Raw genomic sequence first — 26662 nt, 5'->3', positions numbered from 1 at the left:
TTCTAGATCATAGTGATTTTGTTTACTGTTGCTGAATCAAATTAAAATTAATAAAATCTCATTCTACTATTGGTACGGATCACAGCAAGCCAAATGAATACAAGTTTAATTATACGATATTTGTTTCTGAAATAAAAATTCATATAATTTTTTTTTGTCTCATCCTCGTCCAGAGATAAAATAAAATACTATTTTACAAAAAAAAAACAAAAGAATAATTATATTATAAAATTTAATTCTAAAAAACATACATTTTTTTCTCCAGCACTAATTTTGAAGAAATAATTTACAATTATATAAATATAATCGTAACAAATAAAAATCGGATAAATTTATGTAAATATATAAAATAGTAAAAACATGATCAAATATTTGTCTCATAATTCAGTTATAAAACTATCAATCAAAGAAAAATTAATGTAGGTTTTCCAAATTACCAACAAAATTATAATATTTAATAGTAATATAAAATAGGAACGAGTAAAGGATGAAGACAAATATTGAACAGGGATATATACATGCTTATGTTCATTTTCATTTTCATATTTAATTTAAAAAATCAAATGTTATACATTTAATTCGCATATCTTCCATGAAAGTAAGGAGAAATGAAAAAAAAATACTCCTAAGGATCATTTAGTATCTTCAAATGATGCAAGGAACTCACACAAATAAATATTTGTTCCTTTATTTAAAGATTTATGATTCTATTAACTGTATTATTAAATTTGAACTTAAGATATGTTTAATTAATGAGAGTTTTTTTAATATTTATTTAAATTATATAATTTAATTTAATTTTAATATTTATTCAAATTATTTATTTTATTTATTTTTAACATTTATATTTATTTAGGTCATTATCAATTAAACTTATCCGAATTTTCACTTTTGTAATATTTATTAACTTTTGTGTATGCTTAGTTTATACTAATATATACTTTTTTAATATTTATTTAAATTAATATTGATTTAGATTATTTCTTTTAAAAATTATTTTAATTAATATTGATTTAGATTAATCTATTAGTGTAGGATTCTAATATTTTCTCATACCAAAACATTAAACATGAAAATTAAGGAAATTCGATAACAAGTGATATTATAGGTCCAAATTTTAATTAATATTCATAATAATTCTTATATTATATTAAGTAATGAAATTTAAATTTAGCTAAAAATAAACTCAATAAAATGAGATTTACCTTTACTGTACTTATATAATATTAGAGTTTAGTTTTATTTCTAACCAAATATGAAACCTACAATACTACTTACAACTAAAAAAGTCTCTATCTCACGAAAGTGGAAATCCTTAGTCTCTCACTAAATGGTCATCTACTGATTTTTTCCTCTAATGAAATTAATTTTTAATTTAATTTATTTTACTTCCTCTATTTATTTATTTTTTATACGAGTTGATGATGAAGAAAAATACAGTTGGAGAGTTCTTTTTTATTATTTGTAGACTATGAAAATATAACTAATTATATGACTATTTATTACAAAATATTAATTGTCTTTAACGTTACTCAAATCCACACTAAATCGTTCTAACAAGAAAATTAAAATTTAGAGAAAAGAAAAAAAAGTAATGTAACTTATACTTTTACTTGTTAGTTGAAGTTGTAACTTGGTAGTGGTAGTTTGTTTCGTGTTAGTTGAAGTGTTTTTTAATTGGAAAAAATGAGAGCACATGATTGGTTAAAAAAATCTGAGTCTAAAGTCAAAGTTCCGCAACCATAAAACGATGATTCTGTGTTTGTTTGACGTATGAAATCATCGCATGCACCACCGTTGACTATGCATTGCAAATGAAATACGCGTGGTGGGTTGGTGTGCCGTCCAACTAATAATTAACTTTATATTTTACTTTATTCAAATCTTCTTCATTTTTTTCCTCTCTTTTATTCTAACACACTCACTTCTTATTATAGAAATAATAAATATATATATATATATATATATATATATATATATATATATAAGTATGTATACTTTAAAAAATCAATCATTTTAAAAATATTATTCAAAACTTATAATTCTTAAATTTGCATCTTTAAAAAGTCTCTCCGAAACGGTCAGATATCAAAGTAATCATCTGGACAATATTTTGAAATAAAAAAAATAAAATAAAAAATCACTTAAGTTATTAAAAAATTATTAATTTTTATTTTTTGTGTATTCATTTTCTTAAACGAAAAAATAAAATCCGTATAATCATGTGTTTGTTGACCAGGTCAACAACTACTTGTTTTTATCGGAGCTGAAACTTAAAATATAGTTTCTTTTTTTCTTCGGTCAATCTCTATAGACTTGAAAAATATATAGTTAATGACATTTAAATATATAATATTTTTTATTTTTTAATCATATGTAAAAATCACCCGAACTATATGAATTTAATTTTTGAAATTGCAGCAGTTCTTCAAATGGTTCTTAAGATTAATATAATGAAAAAAATAATCTTTGCAATTGTACCAATCAATTTAGTCCTGAAATTATAATAAGCTGCTGTGACAAAATAGAGGCACACTTCTTAACATTTTAAAATATTTACCGATCAATATAATAATTAAATGAAAGCATAATAAATTGTTGGAGGATAAATAATCTATCTCAAATATATTGTCTCATTCGATTCTAATTTTTTTAAATTTTGTACGGACACGCGAAAGGTATAGATGCTTCTGATACCATTATTTCATAGTTTTATATTATTACATATATTGAATTTATTAGTTAATTTAAAAAAATATTTTTACCGTTATTGTTTTGTTTTGTTTCTTTTTTTTTTTCATTTAAAAACTTGTTCGGTTACGTACTTTTTTATTCTTTTATTATTTCTCTATATTTAATTCATTCTCTATTTATAAATTTTTGACTTTTTTTGTGAGGTTTTATTTAAGTAATACATCATTTGAAAAGACAAAAAAATATCAGTTTCTTCGGATTGAATGATTTATAAATGCACATTTTATTTCTATCTCCTTTTTAATATAGTTTAAGCAACTTAAACAATTATCTCTTATCTATGTTTTTTTTTTATTTAAAAGCTCTTCTTTGATTATATAACTTTTTGTAACTGCAATATATTTGACACTAAAAAGAAAAATGTCTCTATATCTTATCATAAATCTCTTAAAGTATCATAATTTTTAAAGTAAACTTTATTCTTTTGTAAATAAAATATTTAGTTAATATTTTTTTTAAATCATAAATGAGTAGCTATTATATTTATCTAGACAAGTGCATTTAAACGTTTATCTACTATTTAATCTGTGAAAAATAAACATAAATTATATAATATATATATATATATACATATATATATATATATATATATATAAGTCTATAACTTTTATTTAAAAAACATATCTCAAATATTTTTTTTACAAATTTATGAAAGGGTCTTATTAACGAGTTATAAGGACACAGGTTAAATATAACTAATATTATTGAATTTTGTAAAAGTTTATAATTAATTTTGATAATAAATAAAATTTGAATTAATAATCATTAGTATATATTATTTTATTTAAAAATAAAAATGAGTTATACAATTGCATCTAATATTTTATTTAGTATTTATCCATAAAAGTTAAAAACATATTAATTAATAAAATAACTATATTTTAATGTTGCTAAATATTAAAATATAATCAACAAGTAAATACACATTTAAAATATATTTTAATTTGAATATTTGTTTTCTTTTTATATTTTTTTAAAAAATATTTTAAAATTTTATCAATTAGGTTTCATTAAAGTTTGTAAATTTAATAAATGTTTTGTTTCTGATCAAATTTTTTTCGATGTTCTAATATAAAAGGTAAACAATTATAATTTATTTCAAAGTATTTGATATAGAAGAAACAACAATTTTTCTAATATTAAATATGTGATAATATTACCTTTCTTTTACCATAATTTTTTTATTATTTTATAAAAATTAATTAAAATTAATATTAAAGTATTAAGAAAATAGGTACGAATATGAGTACGAGATTATATCTATTACCCGATAAAGATGAAAATAAAACAAAAATTTGATAATCATTAAACTTGGATATGAGAATTTTTTTTCTTTTTCACAAAAATAGGTACGTGATAACAAAATCGGTCTCACTCCACTTACTTAGCATCCCTAACCATATCTTTAGAGTAGCCGTTAATATTCACCTTTATGAAAATATAAATTACCGAAAATAACATTCACCTTATTTCACTTCTTGTTTATCACGTTTCTCATTTACAAAATTATGTGGATATAAATCATCTATAATTAGGTGGTCCTTATCCAGCTTATTTCATTTCATGCTTTTGACAGTGATTTTGATAGAAAATGAGCGCGGGAAGAATGTTGGAAATATATCTCTCATTAATTAAGGGATATATTTCATGGAAAGTAATAAATTATTTATTTCAACGTCTTGGAATTATATTTGAATTAAAGAATATAATTTACATGTATAGAAACTAATAAATTTTTTATTTCAAGTTATTGGAATGATTTATTTGAATTTTCGAGAAATGAATAGTCATTTTTAAATATGCGAAGAACATTTAATATCCATTATTATTCTTCAAGTAGAAACCTTAATCCTTCCTATGAGTCGAGAGACAATCGGAATTATATAAGAGTAAGCGAGTAATTCAACTTTGAAGAGTAGTAATGAATTGAGTATTTGAAGAGAAAAAAGAGTTTTCTATCATTTTTTTTTTTTGAGATAGTCTCATTCAAATGATGAGTTAGTGTGTTATGTTGTTGATAAGAAATATATATTTTGTAATGTTTTTGTAATTCAAATTTCCTAACAGTCGTATTTCAATTTTTTCTTCTTAAGTTCCAATTTATCTTATTCTAATCCAGTCATAGTTAAGGTCCAATTTATTTTAATATTGTAATTTTAATGAATAAATTATTAATAATTTACATTTTCATTAATCAATTTTAGGAATCAATTTAATTATTAGTTATAATTCTAACAAGTAATCACTTGATAGTTTCAGGAATTATCTGTTATTTTATTGATTTCAGTAACGAATATGATTAACCGTTACAATTTTAAGTATTGGATTGGTAGTTTTCTTCATAAAAAAGAGAGTATAATTCACATAAACAATTTACACATTTTTTTTATTAAGAATAATCATAAAATATTAATTGAGGACCAGGATAATCTTGAACTCGGACAGACCATGTTTTCTTTGATTTGACAATCTAACTACCAAACGGATGCTTGTAAACATTTACATCAAAGTTGAGAAGTATGAATATATATGTCTTTCTATTGATAAAATATACTTTTCAGAAATGTAAAATTATAAGTTTTGATGCATGTTGTTTATTTTCTAGAATTATGAAACGGACAATTATATTTTGACTATTAAATTTTGATATTTTTTTTTACAATATAATATATTATATTTTAATTAATTTTGAAATATTAAAAATGAGAGAATGGAAAAATAGAAAACTATTTAGAAGATATCATATAAGACCGTAAGAGAAAGTCGTTAAAATTTAATAGTCAAAAAATAATTTTCCTTATAAAATAAACTTATAGTTGCAAAACTTTTCCTTTTTTGTCTACATACTTAAAAACATGATTTTAGTCTACAAACGTACAATTTTTAATTACTTTTAATCTTCGAAGAAGCAGAAGGGTTGATATAATAAATGGATGAGCCAAACGATAATGTTTAAACATAAAAATGAAAAAAAAAAACTGTAATCACAGAGATAACGTTACAATAAAATTACGTGAGAAGTCGAGGTATTTAAATAATCAATTAAAATTTCATTTAAGTCGGTATCTAATAATTTATCAGGCAAAGTAAAAATTAACCGTATATTTTATCATTTCAGATCATTAATGACTTTTACATTTACCTAACAATTCTAGAAATTCTTTCCCATGACAATTTTAAATTGATGATTATAAACAAATATTGGAGGTTGAATTCAACCGTACAAATAGATTACGAACAGTAGTTTCTCATATTTTATTTATTGAATAAATATTTTTCTTGTACCTGAATTTATATATATATGGATGTTTATTCTTTTTAATATTTACGGATATTGATGAATATTTGTAAGTATTTATAAAAGAAAAATTTAATATTAAATAATATATTTTAATCATAAATTTAAATAAAAATACAATACATAATATTTATAAATTTTAAATCAAAGTGTAAATAATCCATTTAAATAATGTTAAATGATAATTTACAAAAAAATGAATAATTTTTAAAATTAATCGAGAAAAAAAACAACTAATACAAAAATCAATATATTAATATTTTAATCATGTTTTCTATTTTTTTTATATTTAAATTTGAGTATAACGGTACAAATATTTATGAGTACGGATATTATAATACTTGTATCACTCCAAGTATAAAAGATATTCATATTCATTATCCACAGATATTCATTTATAATATTCATTCTTTATCCGTTGTGAATTTTGTTAATATCCACGTATTCAGCTTTTTTGACATCCTAGTTAAATTAGAGTAGCCCTTTATTTTATTTTTGATATAAATTAAAAATTTTCGTTATTTTTCCATTCTCTATATCATATATATCAATAAATAATATCACGTGATAAAGAAAAAAAAGATGTTACAGTCTAGAAAGGGATTGGTCTCATACTATAAAACATTTTATATCTTCTTAAAAGCATTAAATTATTCTTTTCAGATGTACACTTTGTTTCTATATATCATCCAGCACTAACAACAGGAAAGGGAAAATGTAAAAAATACTGTAAAAATCTATGCAACAATTTTTGGTGGTAAAATAATATAAGATTGACAAGTTAAATTGTAGTGGGACCAAAAACACAGCAAGTAAAGACAACGACGAGAAATAAAGGCAAATATCCACTTGTAGGACCTGGTTTGAGTTTTTCCATTTTCAAATACAATACCATATGCAACTTAGGCCTCACTTACTGTCATTCCCAAGCTACCTTGTCCAAACACATCAAACACTTAACCAGTAATCCAAAATGATTTTTTGACTACTAAAAATTTTGACAATTTTTTATTATAACTTTATGTAACATCTTTTAAGTAATTTTTTATTTTTTTATTTTTTCATTCTCAATATTTCAAAACTACTTAGAAGATAACATTTTTTGTTAAGAAAGAAAATTGTCAAAATTTAGTAGTCAAAATATCATTGCGCGTGCAATGCAACTGAAAAAACATATAAAACTCTTCAAAAACATGATTCTATAAGGTTTTGGCATGCAGAAATTAGAATAAAATGTTAATGCTGAATTTTATGATCTTATCCTCATACTTAATTCTTAATATAAAATATATTAATCACTGCAGTGAATGTGAATGTGAATGAGTTGAAGCGAGGTGTCCGTGTAGTTGAAGTAATAATTGTTAATTAATTAGTTGAGGCATGGAATTGAATAGAATAATTTTGTAGAGAATCCACAAAGGTAGGCTGCAAGAAAATGACAGAAAATGGGGTAGGTAGGTAAGTAAGAGTGGCTGGAAGAAGAACGCTTGTTCTCAAAACGTGATCCAATGCGTGGCTGCCTCTTCTCCATCTACTGATTTATTCATTCATTCATTCATTCATTCTCACCTAACACCCTTCACCTTCCTTCCCTATATTACTTCATCCTCTTATTTCTCTCTGCAATCACTTTCTCTCTCTCTCAAATTCTCCCCACCATAGTAACCACCTTTCAATCCAACACACCATGTTAAGTGTGGCTCCTTCCGTTGATACCAACACTACCAAAGAGGTTCCTGCAACGAAAAATCAGCAGAACCAAATTTCTGAGATTACTCATGTATTCAAATCAAAGTTACCAGACATACCAATCTCCAACCACCTCCCCCTCCATGCCTACTGCTTCGAAAACCTCTCCAAATTCGCAGACCGTCCTTGCCTCATCGTCGGCTCCGCCGCCAAAACCTACACGTACGCAGAGACTCACCTTATATCGCGCAAGATTGCCGCCGGATTCTCGAACCTCGGAATCCGGAAGGGCGACGTCGTCATGATCCTCCTCCAGAACTCCGCCGAGTTCGTTTTATCCTTCCTCGCGGCCTCCATGATCGGGGCTGTTGCCACCACCGCCAACCCGTTCTACACCGCCGCCGAGATCTTCAAGCAGTTCACCGCCTCCAAGGCGAAGCTGATCATAACTCAGGCAATGTACGTGGACAAGCTCCGCAACCACGACGCCGGATGGACCCTCGGCGAGGACTTCAAGGTCGTGACCGTCGACGATCCGCCGGAGAATTGCCTCCACTTCTCGGTGCTCTCGGAGGCCGACGAGAGCGACGTTCCGGAGGTGGAGATCCACCCGGACGACGCGGTGGCGCTTCCGTTCTCCTCCGGCACCACGGGGTTGCCGAAAGGAGTGATTCTGACTCACAAGAGCTTAACCACGAGCGTGGCGCAACAGGTGGACGGCGAGAACCCTAACCTCTACCTCACTACCGACGACGTGCTCCTCTGCGTGCTCCCGCTGTTTCACATATTCTCGCTCAACAGTGTGCTGTTATGCGCGCTGAGGGCCGGGAGTGGCGTTTTGCTGATGCAGAAGTTCGAGATTGGGACGCTGCTGGAGCTCATACAGCGCTACCGCGTGTCGGTGGCGATGGTGGTGCCGCCGCTGGTGCTGGCGCTGGCCAAGAATCCGATGGTGGCGAATTTTGACCTCAGTTCAATACGGTTAGTTCTCTCCGGTGCCGCTCCCTTGGGTAAGGAACTCGAAGAGGCTCTCCACAGCAGGGTGCCTCACGCCGTTTTGGGACAGGTAACTAATTACCGTACACAATCCCTTCTTAATTTTATTTTAACAAAACAAACTTAAATTATTATTATCCACGAAATACTCTAAATTAAATTATGATAAGAATAATAAAAATTAGCGCCATAAAAACAACAATAGATGTGGAAGTTACGTGATAATAATAATCAGGATAATACTGACCATTGACTTAAAGCACCACGAACACTAATTAAGAAATTATTAATGTATATTGATAACATTATTTTTATATTAAAAATTAAAATAATTAAATATATTAATTAAAATAGTATAAATATATATTATAGATTTTCTTAAAGATAAAAATACCCTTTTAATTTTTAAATAATAATTTTTTGATGCAAGATAAGGACTTTAAGATTTTTAAAATCTTTATTCAGATTGATATTTTAATAATTTTTTCTCTTATAATTTTAGATATTTAACATTATATTTTTTTTTTGATTTTTCTGTTAATTTAAATTTTCTTATGTTTCATTATATTTAATTTTAATAACATTAAAATATATTTATTTTATTATTTAATTGATTTTTAATTTTTATTGATAAACATTAAATAAAATATTAAACATACATATATAATACTTATGAAATTTTTGTCATTTAATTAAAATAAAATTACATTAAAAATTGTTAGGTCAGATTTTAATTAATATTATATTTAACTATGTATTTTTATATGATTCCATAATCACTGCTCTTGGGTATTGGTTAACAAGATCTGATAATTAAGGGGATCCTAATAATTAAGGCCAAATTATAGGAGACAAGTAGTCGTTTTCATTTAACATTTAACTATCCCACCTATATTTTCTGCTGATACTTATTTCTTATAAAGCTTTTGCATGCGACCATAATTATGAGGCCACACTAAACACATCTTTGGGACATGTGGGGGATACCTTAAAAACTTGTTATATATGGATAAACATATATTAAGTATTACAGATAGATCAATCAATTTTGCAATTAGCTGTGATATAATTATAACAAAGAGGAGAGTGTTTATTATTAAGAATATAAATCTAAATAAATCATTAAGATATTTCATTATAACTGTTAAAAGGATTGGGATTGGTAATAAGGTGGGTTAAGAAAATAAATACAGTGTGTGTGCATGATAACCGTGTTTTTAATTTTTCAAATGTAGCTAACCCCACCAACCCCCAAACTCCAACTACCAAAATAGTGAAATCGGTGCACAAGCATCAACACAAGACTTTTAGTGACGTGTAATACTTGATTTGGCTCGGTGACGTAAGCCAAACTCACCGTAGACTAGTCAACAACTCACCCCAATTCGGTCAACGCCACTCCACTGCAACCTGATTTATTTAATTTTAAACATTTTCATAATAATAATAATGGCATGAAAAATATCTTACCAAATTAAATTTACCATACTTTCCATGTGTTACAACAGGGTTACGGGATGACAGAAGCAGGGCCAGTGCTTTCCATGTGCTTGGGCTTTGCAAAGCAACCATTCCCAACAAAATCGGGTTCTTGTGGAACTGTTGTCAGAAACGCAGAACTAAAGGTTGTTGACCCTGAAACGGATCGTTCTCTCGGGTACAATCAACCCGGTGAAATTTGCATCCGAGGGCTTCAGATCATGAAAGGTATAATAATATTCCTTTTTTTTTTTTTGGCGTTTTTCTATAATCTGTTTTTTCAAGCAATTATTAATTATTTTTTCAAATTCAGGATATCTGAACGATGATCAAGCGACAGCATTGACCATCGACGCAGAGGGTTGGCTTCACACCGGTGATGTTGGCTATGTAGATGATGACGATGAAATTTTCATCGTTGACAGGGTGAAAGAACTCATTAAATTTAAAGGCTTCCAGGTATATTATATATATATATACATACAAATTAAAATCTAAATTAAAAAATTTACCTAAAAGTTTTAGAGAAAAAAATAAATAAAAATGTGACAAGTAATTTCTTTTTCCTGTCAGGTGCCCCCTGCAGAACTTGAAGGGCTTCTCGTTAGCCATCCCTCCATTGCAGACGCAGCAGTTGTCCCGTAAGCTTCTTAATCTTCTGAATTTCAATGGCTTACTAATACTGTATATGTGCATTTACATGACTCGGATAAAAGTTTCAAACCGATTATAAATAGAGTCATTTCATATGTGAGGTGCAAACAACAAACATCATAGGCGATTTTATCGATGAAAATAAGTTTAAAATTCATTTCTAACATGATATCAAAATCATGATTTAAGATGCAAACCTTATCGGGCTTAAAAAAATCTACTTCTAACGTACTAAACTTTCATTTTATCGATGTTAACAGACAAAAGGATGTTGCTGCTGGTGAAGTTCCCGTTGCTTTCGTTGTCAGATCTAACGGCTTTGATCTAACAGAAGAGGCTGTGAAAGAGTTTATAGCCAAACAGGTATATAAAATCTAACTTCATTTACATCATCACGTCGATCAAATGCAACCATAAAAACATTAAGTGTTTGAGAAATTTAATGAGAGGTTAATTAATCTTGAAGACGCGGTTTTGATTATGAACAGGTGGTGTTTTACAAAAGACTGCACAAAGTTTATTTTGTTCATGCTATTCCCAAGTCCCCATCGGGAAAGATATTAAGGAAAGACTTGAGAGCAAAGCTAGAAGCTGCCGCCGCCGCCACTCCGACGGCATAAGGCCAGAACCTGCCCCTTTTTCTTTTTGGCGAGTTTTCCAGATTTTTTATTTAAATTATTGGTTTAACACGTGTAATTTACGTGTGAATGCTTGAAACATAAATTGAATCCGAGAAGCAGTTGCACTTGCATATATTCACTGTATTCTTATGTGTATTACCTGAGCTTCTCTGGTAATATTGTAACTTTAGATAACTGTTTCAGATCTTATATATTGATGTTATCAGATCTTGGTATATACTTGTTCGGTAGAGATTTGTTATAACTCACAATTTAGCTTCAAAAATAAAAGTACAAACACTCTAACTAAACTTATATTTATATTATTTTCTCTTATATATAAAATCTCAATTCTAAATTGTAAGTTTGAGAGATTTGAATGATATACACAAGTAATTTTACAAAGTACATATAACAAATTATTGGTTATGTATTTTCACTTTACAATATTTATGATATAGTTGGTTGTGTATATTTTTGTTGTTGTTGAAATAGTATACTTTATTTTTTTTTTTAAATTATTAAAATAGATAAAATTTAAAAAGTTACAAAATATATTAATTATAAGCGGAAACTAACAAATACTATTTTAAGTCGACTAAAATCGTAGTTCTTCATATAATTTCAGTCTTCTAATAATAATATTAATAATAATTATAATAATAAAAGTAAAGTATTTATAAAGTTTTAATATTTTGACTTTTATAAACAACTAAAAAATCTTTCTATAAACATCGTTATAAAGCACATCAGTTATCGGCAATTATATCAACTGTCTTATTCACAAATTTATGAAAATAAAAATTACCTAAAATAGCGTGTACCTTGTTCCATTACACATTTATGACATTTCTCGTTCACAAAAATATGTGAATATAAATCACGTATAATTTATTGGGTGGACCTAATGCGTTTGTCACACAGTTAGCTGTGAAATAAAAGTGGATCACATGGATAGTGACTTCTTATTTTTCTTTCTTTTAATTTTCCCCTATTCTCTCTCGTCATGTTTTTCTTCTTCGAATTGGCGTAAACAAGAAGAAGATGGAGAGGGTGCAGTGTACAACAACACAAATCGTCGACAGTTAGAGTGAAGTGAGCGAGAATTCAAGTGTGTTCGTCATTTTTGCCTCAACAAGGTCATCTTTGGTCAAACACCATTCATCCACTACGAATGGTGTTTGTTTGTAGACAATTAAAGATAATTTAATTGTGAGTTTATAGACAATTAAAGATAATTTATTTTTTTTATTCATTTATCTCAAAGAATGTTGAGTTTCATGAAGAAAAAGTTGTTTTGACACAAAATAATCATTTGATAACTTATTATAAGGGTAAAATGGTAAATGTATAATGAAAGAAATCATTAATTAGTCTTGGTGGCTTTGAACGAAAATAATGAAAGACTAAACTTCACAACATTTAAAGGAAATTAAATATAAAGTACATCAAAAGAAAAAATAAAGTGATTTGTCGAAAGTCAAAATTGCAATTAAGGCTAAAATAGTTTTGTAAAGATGAAAAATAATCAATACGTTTACTTCTTGGAGTAGAATGTTAATTCAGAATTTAAACATGGGTATTACTTTCTGCCCCAATCTTTTTCCTTCCTGCACCCTATCAATGGTGTGAAATACCATAGATAACCCTTTTGACATGTATGACTTTAACCCTAATTTTTTAACAGTTTAATCTTCATCCCCAAACTGCAACCACATCGAGGTGCATCTCCAGTTGACTGTGGCAGCTCCTTGCAAGTTGTGGGCTGCGTTTTCTGCGGCGGAGAAGAAGGCCGTGGCCGGCGTGCGTCGGAGCAGAGGGCAGCGGCAGTGGTGGCTTCCTTCCGGCGTTGGTTTGGTTTGAGTGCAGAGAATGGAAGAAAGTGAGGAGTTGCAATCGATTCTGTCGTATCTACCACTTCTCATGCGTTCTTCTTCTCTGTTTTGGCCATCCCAAGCGGTGGAAACGCTCAGAGAACTCGGAGGCGGCCGAGTTGACTCGGGCTACCTCTTGTTCCAGGCTATTTCTCACCTCAGAAACGCTCTTTCTCTCTCTTCCGAACCCTTATCCCCTTCCACTGCGCTTGGGTACGCACTCTTTTTCGACGAGGTAATGCTTCTTTTCTCCCTCACTTTTCAATTTCATCATTTCAATTGCGCACATTCATGGATTTGTTTCAGGTTATGTCTGGAGAGGAATCTAGGAAGTGGTTTCGGGAGGTGGTTCCGGTATTGGGCAATTTGCTCTTGAGATTGCCCTCTTTGTTGGAAACACATTATCAAAACCCTCATAATTCTATGCGCACAGCAACTGCTCTTCGTTTATTGGATTCGCAGCTACCGGGGATAATCTTCCTTAGCCAGGTTACTTTCTTAAATGTTACTCTTTTGTATTTTTTACTTCAAATAAGTTGCACTTCTTAAATCACTCACACAATAGTAACACTTTACTGCTACTGATATTGTTATTACCATTGATTTGCGGCGGTCAACGCTGTCACACATGACTAAGGTTACTAAGGTTGATTGTGGCATGCATGCATGCATGCTGGAGATGGTTAACGCTACCAATTTCTACTGCCATGCGATCTTATTGTATGATGCATGATTTTAACATGCATTCATGCTTTGATGGAGACGATTGTGGTTAATATTACCAATTTCTTGCTTTTCAGGAGTTGATTGCTGCACTTCTTGGGTGCTCGTTCTTTTGTCTATTCCCAGTCAAAGACAGATATGTGAATCATCTTCCGGTGATCAACTTTGATGAATTGTTTGCGTAAGAAACTTTAGCTATATATATTTAAGTTTTTTTTACCTCCCAAGTATTCGTACCCACCTATTCAGTTGCTTGTTTTAGTCTTAATTTAGATATCCTAGTGGTGTCAACATGCTGTGGCACTTGATGTATCTTAGATGCGTGCTTGTGTGTGAGAGTGTCTGTGGGAGTATGAAAGAGTGAGAGAGCTACTGGCCTATTCTATATGGAAGAGTTATTTTCTTATTTCATACGTCATTATTATAATTTTTATGTTTTCAGGAGTCTGTATGAAGATTACAATCAAAAACAGGAAAATAAGATTTGGTGCATCATTCACTATTTTCAAAGAATAAGTTCTAACATGCCCAAGGGTATTGTCTCATTTGAGCGAAAAGTACTTCACTTAAAAAATGATTATACTCACATTTCTTGCCCAGATGCCAATTTTTGGAGCACTTCTACTGTTCCTCTATGCAGAGTTGAGGTAGTTGAAGGGAATTTATTTGAAAATTTTTAAAAAGTTAATATATTTTAGTATTTATTTTTAAATCATCTATTTGGTTTTTAATAGTTAATCCTTTAGCATTTTCAATAGGTTCACAATTCAGGGCTCATAGAAGATCAATCAAGTGACGCTGTCGAAGTCGATTTTGCAAATAAATATCTTGGGGGAGGAGCTCTTGGTAGGGGCTGTGTACAGGTACGATATGTTTTTATTTCCTCCTTGTATAACCTTTTATCCCATAGTTTCTGGTATAAGTATATTCGTGTTGTCTTTGTGTACATATTGTATTTGCCACCTTCCTTCATTTTTTAGATTGTTGAGATATTTTCTTTTGTCACATGAACATTTGTTCTATTGATGTTTGATAAATTTGGTTGTAAATGTATGATATAGGAGGAAATCCGTTTCATGGTCAGTCCAGAATTGATTGCTGGGATGCTTTTCTTGCCAGCCATGGCAGATAACGAGGCTATAGAAATTGTTGGTGTGGAAAGGTTCTCAAGTTATACAGGGTTAGTGCAACTTAATGGATATGACCTGTATAAGATATTGTTATTGTTGATGTCTACTACTAGATTTATTTACTTAAAAAATGTGATGGGTAGTTTTTTTCAATTTCTATTCGAATATGGAGGAAGAAAAACATGTTTATTGATTCTTAAGCTTTGCATGGTGAATTTTTTCGTGTTTTTGTCTTTGTCTGTCTATGTTGGCCAATAGTTTGCGTTAATCTTTCTTCTCCTTGTTGTTTGTTTGCTGCGTAGGACACATGTTTGATACTTGGTTTATATCATGGCAAGAACATAAAGATTTTTACATTGTACTTTTAATTTGTTATTATGTATATACGATATGCATATGATTGGGTGCACTAAATTTTAAAAAAAAATACTTATTTTAATATGATGTCAATTAATGTTTTTCAAGTGTTTACTTTACTCACTTTTATAATTACTGGTGCTTTCTCCATATTCCTATGGTGATAATATTTCCTTATTCTTTAGGTACGCATCATCATTTCGATTTTCTGGTGATTATGTGGATGAAAGGGAAGTAGACGATCTTGGAAGAAGGAAGACTAGGATTGTTGCAATCGATGCATTATGTAGCCCAGGGATGAGACAATACAGGACGAATTTTCTCCTCCGGTCTGTTGCTATTGGTTTATGGGGCTACTGCTTTTTATGGATGCAAAATCACATATATTTATGGACTATGAGAATATATGAAGATCAAATTTATAATCTTAAATTCATTATATTTGATATTTAAACTTTGAAATTTGTGATTTTTTATGAAAGGTGTATTTTACATGCATGCATTTCGTGCAAGGTGGAAACACTTTCTTGCCTTTAGTTTCTTTTTCTCATTCCTTTTGAACAATGTGCCTGTTTTACTACACAGAGTATTTGTTCTTTCATGAAAACAGCTTTTTCTTTATGTCAGTTCAGTCTTATACCCCAAAATTAAGAGATTTTGATAAAGGGATTACTGGGAGAATTATTCCTAACTTATTAATAATTTACCCTTTAAGTATTTAAGACTGTTCAAAGTACTTACGTAAAATAAAATCTAAACTGAACATGTTCATTTCTGCAGTGAGATCAATAAAGCATTCTGTGGTTTTCTGTACCAATGTAAATATCAACTATATCAGAAAAAGTTGCAAGATAATGGATGTTCATCTGCACTGGTTGGTCTTTTCCGATGTTTTTTCTGCAAAGTACGATACTGTATTAGTCAATTTATGTTAAGCAACTTAGTATTAGGATTCAGGTATCCTTATCTGCCATCTATCTCCATTGGTCTTTGTTCATTTATCTAAAGGCAACACTTTTTTTTTTCATAGTTTGATGCTGCCACCTCAACATCTATGGAAACAAGTGAAGGAAAATTTTCAGATCACAAAACTACTAATTCTCAAAACGATTACCATAGCATGGATCAGGGTAATAATATTGGGGTTGCAACTGGAAACTGGGGATGTGGTGCATTTGGAGGAGATCCTGAAGTAAAGACAATAATTCAGTGGCTTGCAGCTTCTCAGGTAATTTTATATTTTTAGCCATCACTGTATGAGAATGAGGCAGTTATAACTGTGAGTGTTCTGAATGCATTGTAATTTTTCTTTTGTTTTACCCTTACATTACGGAAAACTACTTATTTTCCCTGTTAGTTTTCAGTAAGAGTTGAAATATTTGCTAGGGTAGAAGTGGGCATTTAGAAATTCCTCTACCCCTAGTTATCCATGCTCAATTATATACTACTGTTTTGGCCCTTTTATTGTGGTAAATTTATTTATACGTTCTTGTTGTAAATGTTGTGGCCATACAGCTCATGTTTGATTTAACTAGTATCCGAGTTTGATTTCTTTCTCTCTTTTGCATGACCGATGCGATTAAAGTATTGAAAGTTTTGATAGCTGAAGGATTGACAAAAGGTTAATGAGAATGAGTTATTGGAATTGGCTCAACAAGATAAGGTTGTGATTAATTATGCTAACTATTTGTTGATACATGAAATTATGTGATTTTAAGCTTGGAAGGCGGAGAAAGGTTGAAGAGAATGAAAAACTGTATTGATATTAAGTGAGATGTATTACAATGTAATCAATCTAACAATGTATTATTGTGTTTGATATGTTCAGAAAACCTGGAACACTAACCCTTATTTATACTGATCAGAGTCCAGCTAATAGGGGAAACAAATCATGATATAAGGAAATACGATAACTAATCTTAATAATATATAATGAGGAAACTAAAGCTAAATCATAACATAAGGAAATATAGTTGCAAATCCTAAGAGATGATGACAGAAGCCATCCTAGAGGATAATATGGATATTTTAAGATGAGGTCAGACATTTTCTATCGCCATTTCATAAATAGTTTTAAACTTATTTCTAAAAAGAAAAAGATAAAAGAGTATGAAATGCAGACAGACAAGAGGGTGGTTGGCATGGAGGCTTATCTTTGTGGTTTGCTTGCTCACCAGCATAGATATGGTCTGGTGGATTACTCAAACTATTGGATGCTTTGTGTAGTGTGGATTTGATTCTTAAGATGAGGTGGTGAGGAATTAGGTCAAACATGTGGCAGAAAATCATACTCTGTAATTCTGTTTACCTTTGAATTATCATGCTTGAAAACCAATTTTGTCTTGGTTCTTTCCTGACAGGCTCTAAGACCTTTCATATCATACTACACATTTGGCTTGGAGGCATTACAGAGCCTAGATGAGGTAATTTGGTCTTTCTTTTGTAGTAACAATATCGATCCTACAGTAGATAGCTTCCTGATAGGCATCTGAAATGTGACTACCAGGAGGATTCCCACTCAATTTGGACTTGTCTTTCAAAATTTCTTACTAGGTACTTTGATTGATGTTGTGACAGGTTGCTCATTGGATTTTGTCACAGAGATGGACAGTTGGGGACCTATGGAACATGCTAGTTGAGTACTCAACAAGTAGATCAAAAGGAGAAACCAATGTGGGTTTCCTTCACTGGCTTCTGCCATCAATATATGGCCATGGTACTGGGATGGATTTGTCAAATCTGGCTTAATCTTATGTTATCAAACATCTCTCTCCTTTGCCGATGCCTGTTCTGAAGAAGAAGATGTGAAAAGGAAACATTTTTATAAATTTTTATGTCCAATGAAGGAAAGGTACAAGGCAACCTTTGTTGATCAGCATCAGCGAAATTCTTATCTCTTATCTTACAGGCTCCAAAATGTTTCTTTCCAAGTGATTCAGACGCAGCTGCACTGTTTCAGCTGTAGTGAGGTCTACTGAGGCAGAATGATTTTTGGAATTTTTGTATTGTTATACACATGTTTGTATTTTGCCTTTTGATTACATGTTGAATCTCAAAACTTTTATTCTATTATGTCACCAACAACAAAAGAAAAAGAAACTAGTGTAGAAAATCTGTCACTCTACTAGAAATTAGTGTACACTACTAGTTCTTAATGTATATGATGGAATTCTTCATATTTTGATGTATATAGTTTATGTTCCTATTTTTACCTTGATTACATTTTAAAATCTTAACATTTTGAATTTCAAAATTATTATTCTGTAATGTATGTAACAATAAAAGTAAACAAAAAAAGTGAAAAAAAAAGCACTTCAATGAAAATTGTGTTCTACTACATAAAAATTACGCACTTATGTTCATCTTGTTTCTTTGACATTGTTTTCATTTAAATCATAGATTACACGTTAAATATATATATATATATATATATATATATATATATATTATTAAAATAAGTATAAAAAAAAACTTGTACATAAAAAGTATTATCTCATTTATTACCTTTTGTTGTGATGATAAACCAATTTAGGAAAATCTTTACATTAACATAATAAATTGGTATTTTAAGAATTAATACACTAATCTATCAGCTTCATAACAACATAATAATTAGCCGTATACAATATTTAACTTTATATGGCTTTGATCCATTTATTAGAAAAATGATTACTTTACTAATTAATTATATTTTAGGGTTAGCCTAGTAATAATTTGATTAAAAATATTTTAAATAAAATTTTAAAACTTAATATTTTAAATTTTATTATTACATTTTATTATAAAATTTATAATAATAAAATTTGATTAAAATATTTAAAATAAAGTTTTATTAAAATTTTGATATTCTAAAACTTAATATTTTAAATTTTATTATGAAATTTACAATAAAAATTTATTTAAAATATTTTTAATCAAATTATTAAAAATTTGTTTTTAAAAAAAGTATACAAACTTTAGAAATTATGTAAAATTTAAAAAAAGAAAAAGTCAAATCAGTAATAAAGTTTTCTTAAACTGACTTATTTTTATAATAAATCGATCAAGACGAACCATTTTTAACATAATCAAGCAGTGACATAAAGGTTGTGGATGGTAAAAAAAGAATATTTTTAAGATTTAATTTTTGAAGTACATATTTAATTTATACTTTTATAATATTTATTAGTAATAAAACTTTAATTTATCATTTAAAAAGAAACTATAAAAATTATATTTTAAATTGGTAATTTAAAAACAAAACAAAACAAAACATTTTATTAAAAACAGAAATATAATATTTATATAAAAAATTATCTTAAAATTAAAATGAAAATATAATTAAAATAATAAATACAAAATTAACATTTAAATTCAAATAAATAGCAATAATTTAAATGATATACGTTAAATTTTTTAAAATTATTTTAAAATAAAATAAATAAATAAATCTTTAAAAGTAGCATTTACGGTCTATTTAGCTTTTAGACAATATAATAACTATATAACAAATTATATTTAAATTTAAATAAAATAATAATAATAATAATAAGATTAACATTTTAAATTTAAATAAAAAAGCAATAATTTAATTGATATATGTAAAAAAAATTAAAACTGATTTTAAATAAAAAAAATGAAAAGACGTCAAAGGTAACATAAAAAAGTGTATAAAAAGATGTACTAAGACTGCCAGGGCAGGATAGATGATTTTAACTTTAAATTAGTTAACACATTTTCCATGCAAAAATCTTTTATATTAAAACATCATGAAAAATAAATGTTTCATCATGTTTTGTTATGTGAACTTGAACCCAGTCACATCATTGCAGTGGTTATGTTATAAAAAAACACCAATAACAATTACAAAGAAAATTATAATTATAGTACACATTAAGAAAATAATGCATGCCTTACTAAGTTAACATTATCACACAAAAATAAACTACATCATTACATTAATCTGCAATTTGCGGATTACCAGAGTGAATCTACAAGGAGGACCAAGGGTAAGACACATGTAACAGAAGAACAAATTCAAACGGAAGAGCGTCAGAGTGAGTTGATAGCCCTAATGCAGAGGTGGATTGCTGCCATAAATACCATCTTTTAACAGTTTACTTCAAACCAAACTCAACATTCATAACGAAAAGAATTGATACAGCTCAAATTCTCACTAGAAAAATGTTACCATTTCGTAACTAACAACACCACAAACAAAATAATTTTCAAAGATAGACACAAGTGCGATGAAGATTGAATACAGTCATGCTGTGAATCCTGAAATCATGTTCTCCCTTACATATCATAGGAATTTCTCGTTAAATAAAACAGTTAAATTAAGATGGAACACCATATAACAACTAGAACGTCTATTATACGAGAAATAAAAACCCTTTTAGTTTGAGCATATGTTCAACCTTCTCATTTTACAATTACAGATTTATTGAGAAGTTTGAGTATATTTGCATGATCAATGTTTTATGACATTTTTCTCGGAATACAAAAAACAGTGCATGAAGTTGATGCAAGTAACACAGACCAAGATATCATACAATGCATTCGCCAAAATATCAAAAGATTGACATATGAAGAGATAATTTACACAAAATCTGTGTATTCCAAACTTAATCCTACGCTCATGTATTGCATTCCATGATCGCTATGGACTAGTACAAACCAATTCATCTATTACAAGTACAAGAGGGCAAATAAAAAAAAATTATGGGGAAAAATCAGTTAAGGTCTAAGGTAGTAAATAACGGATATGGTTAGAAAAGAATTTGCCAAAATCATCTCAGAAGAATATAGACTCAAGCAGACCAGTTCGCTTCTAACCCACTGAGTGAATTGGCTGTACTAATTAATTATTATAAAGGGCAACTAATTACCGACAAATTACTTTACAAAATATACAAACATGCTTAAACAAGGCAATGCAGTACAAAATTGCAGATCAATGCTCGTTCTTAACTCTTGCCTTCAATATTCCAGGGAGTGGTGGAGATGAAGGAGGTCTAGCAGGAGGGTTTGAAACTGAACTAGGAATCTGTGCATGATACAAACTAGACATGCTAGAACCTTCCCCGCCATCTGGAGGATTGTCTGGTTTGTTATCATTCTGAGATCTCTCACAAAATTTCATTGCCTTGAGAACATAGTTATCATCATGCAGCTCAAAGGGAGTGCTATAGAGAGAGAATGAGCAAATAGAAAGTAAGCATACACAAATAAATATTTTGAATTATAGAAAGTTATAATAACAGAAAGATGATACAGAAAAGACTCCTGGATTTATAAATAAATAAAAAATGACATGGATTTCCCAATGCTGCCTGTGTTTGTCCACAATAGTATCACGTATGATTGAATGTATAATACAAGAGAATTAGGATCGCATTCAGGACAGCAAATGGGGTAAGATGACAAGATGACAACATTATTCGAAGAGAAAAAAAGTCGTGTAATAAAAGCCTTCTTACCTATTGAAATCAAAATGCACAAGCTGCATATCTTCTGATATTTCCACTTCAACAGTTGCATGGGGGCGTGTCTACAAGCCCAAAATAACATTAATTAATAACATGTTTGAGTAAACTACTTTATTGAATACTTATCCACAAGCTTAACAAGTTAAAAAATGCTTATAAGAAGTTCATAGGCTCAAATTAGTTCCACACAACCACTAAAAACTAAAAGTTAGTTATCCAACAAATCATAGCAATTTGCAATTGGCTGCTCAACATATAATTCTTTAGTTAGTTACTTTCTTGCTTAAGGGTGAGCTGGATCTTCCTAACCCTTCGTAGTCTACAACTATCATCTTGTATAGATATCCATAAGCCTAGAGCAGAAAAAGTGACTAACTTAACCTGAGAAAAGCGAAATAAATGGAATAAATATTATTAAATATAACCCTAGCAACTAGATTTATTTTCAAAATGACAAATTCTAAGAAAAGTTCATAACGATGGTCAAGAAAAAAATATTCTACTTAATTTACCCAAGAAGCAGGACTGAGGTCTCATCTGATATAGATCACTTGTAATCTAAACTTTAGGCCTTAAGCCAACATATTAAATAAATGGTGACCAGTTTTATCAGACGTAAGACCAAGGAGATATAAGCATAGGCATTATCTAACAAATCAAAGATCCAAAGGGGAAAAATTTGAAACAATTTCTAGTGGACAAAATAACCAAAAGACCGCACATCATAGCATACCTGCACCAGAATGAAGGGTAAAGATACACCTCCATTGGGAGCATTCCCGGAGCTATATAATTGCTCATTTCGTTCAATAAGTTTCTGAAGACCTATGTACTTCATAAATTAATACAAAAGTTAGCAAACAGAATCAATCATTATGGATAAAAATCCATAGGGCCTTCTTACAAAACAGTTGCAAATTTCAAAACGTAAACTAGGCACAGGAGTTCAAAACCCAGAATAAATCCACTATTGATAGCGGTCCTTACTTGATCCTCCAGCTCTTGCAAATAGGATGCCTTCTTTTCAATTCTATTCCTTAGCCCAAGACGTTCTGTCTGTTGAATTGATTGAGTTAAAATTATCATTTTAATTGTATTATTTAGAATAACAGAGAGCATCACGGTAAATCATGTACCACAAAAATTATACAACTGAATACTGTTTACAAACCTTTAAATCTTCAATATCGCTTAGACTTGTGCGAGGAAGACCCTTCCATTGTATTTCCTTTTTATCCTTAGAAATAATATCCATTGCCATTAGAACATTCAAAGCATCATACACCCTCCGACGGATGTTTTTCTCGTCATATTGTTGCTGTCAAATGTTAACCCAAAAACATCAAATCCATAATATTTATCTTTACACTTGGTCTGAAAGAATTTATACAAAAGAAAAAACCTGATCAGGAGTTGAAGCACCATTGCTTGGATCAGCAAATTCAGCTACAAGTTCATCAGCTACCTGAATACAAGCACAATCCACATCAAATTTATAAAAATAAAGAATAGGTTCATTTGAGGAATTCAACCCAAAATTTGTGACACGATGAATTGCAAATGTGACATGAAAACACCATATACAGACTGTACTTCTTGAAGAATTCTCAATAACATCGTATAGGCATCTAAGATGTCAAAGGCTACGAGTCATATAGATCATGGTTATGCTGGATAACCAAGAAAATGTGAAGATAAGAGCTACGACAATCTGAGGAGAAGCCCAATTCAAACCAACATTCAATTTTTCAATGCATACAATTTAAATTAGGTACAAAACATTAGAACTAGAAACATAAACATGGTAGTGCAAATGCATTCACAAAAATATATTAAGAAATTAATTTGAAAAATGTAGAAGTTATACACATTCATTTTACGTGCATATGGCATATAAAACTGAATCCAAAATTTAATTCCAGTTTAGCACAAACTGACTTGAAGTAACTAGCTGACCTCATTGTAAGTTGTTCTCCCCTTGCTTTCTACCTTCTCACAGACTGAACAGCCAATAAATGAGAAACAAAACCAGTAAGGGAAACATATAATCACGATGTCCTAAAAAATATGACAATCTAAGGAACACAATGAACTAAAACACCACAGATGCAGATCGAGTTAGTGCATCTTTGGAAAGAGATTAGTTCCGAAGAGGGGAGGGGGGTGGGGGGAGAGGGGAGGAGGGAAATCATATATATTACAAAAGTTCTCTGAAAAAACTGGTCAAAAGCAGTTATTTTTACAAAATAAATTAAACCAAACACTTATCACAATCTGCACAACTTGTTATATGCATCTTTGAAAGGCCAAAGCTATTAACTAGAAAAGGTCAAAACACCTTTTCATTAAAGAGAAAATGTCATGGGATTAGGTTAAAGACCTTTCATACTAAATTGGCGGAGACCTCTTCCACTCTTGTCACCACCAACAGTGCGTTGGCCCCTCTTTTTCTTCTTGCTACTGGTTAAAAGGACACAATAGGTAAGAAGAACAGTATATAATGGTATTCTGAGACCACAGGCACGAGCAAGTAATAGATAGAACTTCATGCATACATCATGCAAAAAGCATTTAGTGGATAAAGTGTTAACATTTCCAACTGCCCAAAAAGCCCCAAGTTAAGCATAAATACACTTTTATATTCCTTTACATGACTCTAAACAAACCTAAGATGATTTCACTGTCATACTCAGGATAAGACATAAAACAAAAACCCATCATACCAGGAGATATAGGCAACGAAAAATTAAAAAAAGAAAAAACTATGAAAGGCAGGATCACAATACAACAATACACACTATATTGATTCAACAACAGAAATCCTCAATCAATTTTGGGTGACTGTACAGCATGTCTTATTTGGTAAATAACTAACAAAAAAAAAAAAAAGATGACAATTGAGTGTCACAAATATAATACTACACAATCAGACACGACATGCCATCAAGAATCAATAGCTTCATACATAGAACATTTCCTCACATTTATTCATATAAAAAGACTACTGCAAAAGCCTTGAGCTCATACAGGGTTTGTTCTTCAAAATGCAATTGTAGAGGAAATCAAGTCTTTAGATGGGTCAGATACAGACAGAAAAAAAAAAATTACATGAGAATGGATTAAGGGCATACAAGAAAATGAAAAATGCAAGAAGCAAATGAAATTATTAGGGCATAAAAGAAAACCATCTAATTTTTTATTTAAGATTGCAAACAAAGAGAAAGTTTGACAACATTTTTCCCACTCTTATCCCTCACGCGGATTAAAAAGATATGCCATGATTATCTAACAAATGAGTGATTGTTTTAATTATTTTCCTTTTCCAATCTGACTTTTACGAAGTTTTCTTCATAAGTATTTAAGAAATTGTTTGCCGAAAAATTATTCAAATCCATGTTTATTTGAAATGGTACATTCATGAGAAATGTCAAAAGTCACAAACTTCAAAAGAAATGGCATCTGCTCCGCAGCACATCACATAATTATACATTTCTACAAGCTCAAAGGACAATGGGAACTCACGCAACTGCACCCTGTGATCCAGCGTCATCACCATGTATGTCAAGATTATTTAACCTAAGAAAGGTGTTATCACTAGCTGGTGTTGCCATTGTCTGCTCACTCCGGCTGGATGGTGACCCAACACTTCTGCTAGTTGACATTGATTGACCCGAGATAGTTCCACGGCATGGCGGCTCCTCCTCCTCTTCCTCTCGAAATGGTTGCCGGGGTTGTGTTCCCATGTTGGTAAGTTGCTTACCCCAAGGCCTGAAAATGACTTACCAATGGAAACTGAATTCAATTCAACAGAGTTTCCAGGTGAAGCTGAACTGCTCAGTGTTAACTCTCTGAACAAACCAATAGTGTTTTCAGATCAGCACAAGATACTGTGCAACAATAACAGGGGAAAAAGAAGTTAATCCAGCATCCACCAAATTACAAGCACAAAACGTACACACAAACCATCAACCGATCTCACACACACATACTGCAAACTAATTAGTGCAACTGTAGAGATAAACAATGAGAAGTTGCATTTGTTCAATTGATTTGTACAGCAAAGAAAAAGACAAGACAAAAACAAAAGTGTTAGATAAGACAACACTGCAAAGAGAGACTAAAATTAAACATTAGTAAAATAAAATCATTGCGAGTAATAAAATTCAAACAATTGTGCTAAGACCTAATGTGTGAACCCTGCACAGGATTCAAACCTGTCCAAATAGTAAAACACCCTTATTCCAATTCTCAATTTCGTAAAGCGTTATATGATAAGAGAACGAATCTGAGAAATTGAAGAAGCCATAATTGATAAAACGATGAAAACAAAATTGACAAATTAGGCTCTCCTGGAAGTCAGTTATCAACACCGAAGCAATCAGATGAATTGAAAGTTCCACAAATTGAAGCTACAAATACTCACCAAAGACGTTCAGCAGTGTCCCTCAGAGTCAGAGAAGACCTAAAGTTGAAGATGAAGGAGAAACCAAAGAGAGAGGGACCACCGGAACAAATGTTTGCGTGTGCGAAAGAGAAAGAATAAGGATACGAGCATGCTTAGGTTTTAATGTGTTCAAAAACTTACCGGTCCGGTTCAGTGAACCGGTCCGTTATAAAA

The 26662-nt window shown here is 30.2% G+C and overlaps 3 protein-coding genes across 8 annotated transcripts; 2 read left to right on the top strand and 1 right to left on the bottom strand.

Annotated features, from left to right (window-relative positions):
• Positions 1-7611: 7611 nt before the first annotated feature.
• On the top strand, positions 7612-11728 carry LOC114173797 (4-coumarate--CoA ligase 2). The gene is made up of 6 exons (XM_028058406.1): positions 7612-8807; positions 10246-10444; positions 10530-10675; positions 10790-10857; positions 11131-11233; positions 11359-11728. The coding sequence occupies exons 1-6, from the start codon at positions 7740-7742 to the stop codon at positions 11488-11490; spliced, it is 1716 nt and encodes a 571-aa protein (XP_027914207.1). The 5' UTR covers positions 7612-7739; the 3' UTR covers positions 11491-11728.
• A 1435-nt stretch (positions 11729-13163) lies between these two features.
• LOC114174012 (poly(ADP-ribose) glycohydrolase 1-like) lies at positions 13164-18785 on the top strand. Of its 3 annotated transcripts, XR_003602655.1 has the most exons (12): positions 13164-13599; positions 13671-13853; positions 14165-14268; positions 14530-14734; positions 14846-14950; positions 15149-15267; positions 15760-15903; positions 16355-16478; positions 16605-16802; positions 17160-17237; positions 17935-17997; positions 18152-18286. XR_003602655.1 is itself a non-coding variant. In XM_028058736.1 (11 exons), the coding sequence occupies exons 1-11, from the start codon at positions 13363-13365 to the stop codon at positions 18320-18322; spliced, it is 1623 nt and encodes a 540-aa protein (XP_027914537.1). In that variant the 5' UTR covers positions 13169-13362; the 3' UTR covers positions 18323-18362. The 3 variants fall into 3 exon arrangements, 2 of the variants coding, with proteins under 2 accessions (XP_027914537.1, XP_027914536.1); XM_028058736.1 differs by lacking the exon at positions 17160-17237 and having other exon boundaries at positions 13169-13599; positions 16355-16448; positions 18152-18362; XM_028058735.1 differs by lacking the exon at positions 17160-17237 and having other exon boundaries at positions 13171-13599; positions 18152-18785.
• Positions 18786-21153: 2368 nt separating this feature from the next.
• On the bottom strand, positions 21154-26600 carry LOC114167992 (transcription factor-like protein DPB). Of its 4 annotated transcripts, none has more exons than XM_028052833.1 (10): positions 26468-26600; positions 25567-25931; positions 24425-24501; positions 24001-24044; positions 23447-23509; positions 23216-23362; positions 23032-23100; positions 22778-22876; positions 22036-22106; positions 21154-21741 (listed from the first exon to the last, which is right to left on the bottom strand). In XM_028052833.1, the coding sequence occupies exons 2-10, from the start codon at positions 25785-25787 to the stop codon at positions 21510-21512; spliced, it is 1023 nt and encodes a 340-aa protein (XP_027908634.1). In that variant the 5' UTR covers positions 25788-25931; positions 26468-26600; the 3' UTR covers positions 21154-21509. The 4 variants fall into 4 exon arrangements, with proteins under 4 accessions (XP_027908634.1, XP_027908631.1, XP_027908632.1 ...); XM_028052830.1 differs by having other exon boundaries at positions 24425-24504; positions 26468-26599; XM_028052831.1 differs by having other exon boundaries at positions 24425-24504; positions 25567-25892; positions 26468-26588.
• Between the last annotated feature and the right edge of the window lie 62 nt (positions 26601-26662).

This window comes from Vigna unguiculata, chromosome 2, assembly GCF_004118075.2.
Source record: "Vigna unguiculata cultivar IT97K-499-35 chromosome 2, ASM411807v1, whole genome shotgun sequence".
NCBI classification, from domain to species: Eukaryota; Viridiplantae; Streptophyta; class Magnoliopsida; order Fabales; family Fabaceae; genus Vigna; species Vigna unguiculata.
The sequence above is the reverse complement of the archived record's forward strand: the minus strand, read 5'-3'. Positions and strand labels throughout refer to the sequence as shown.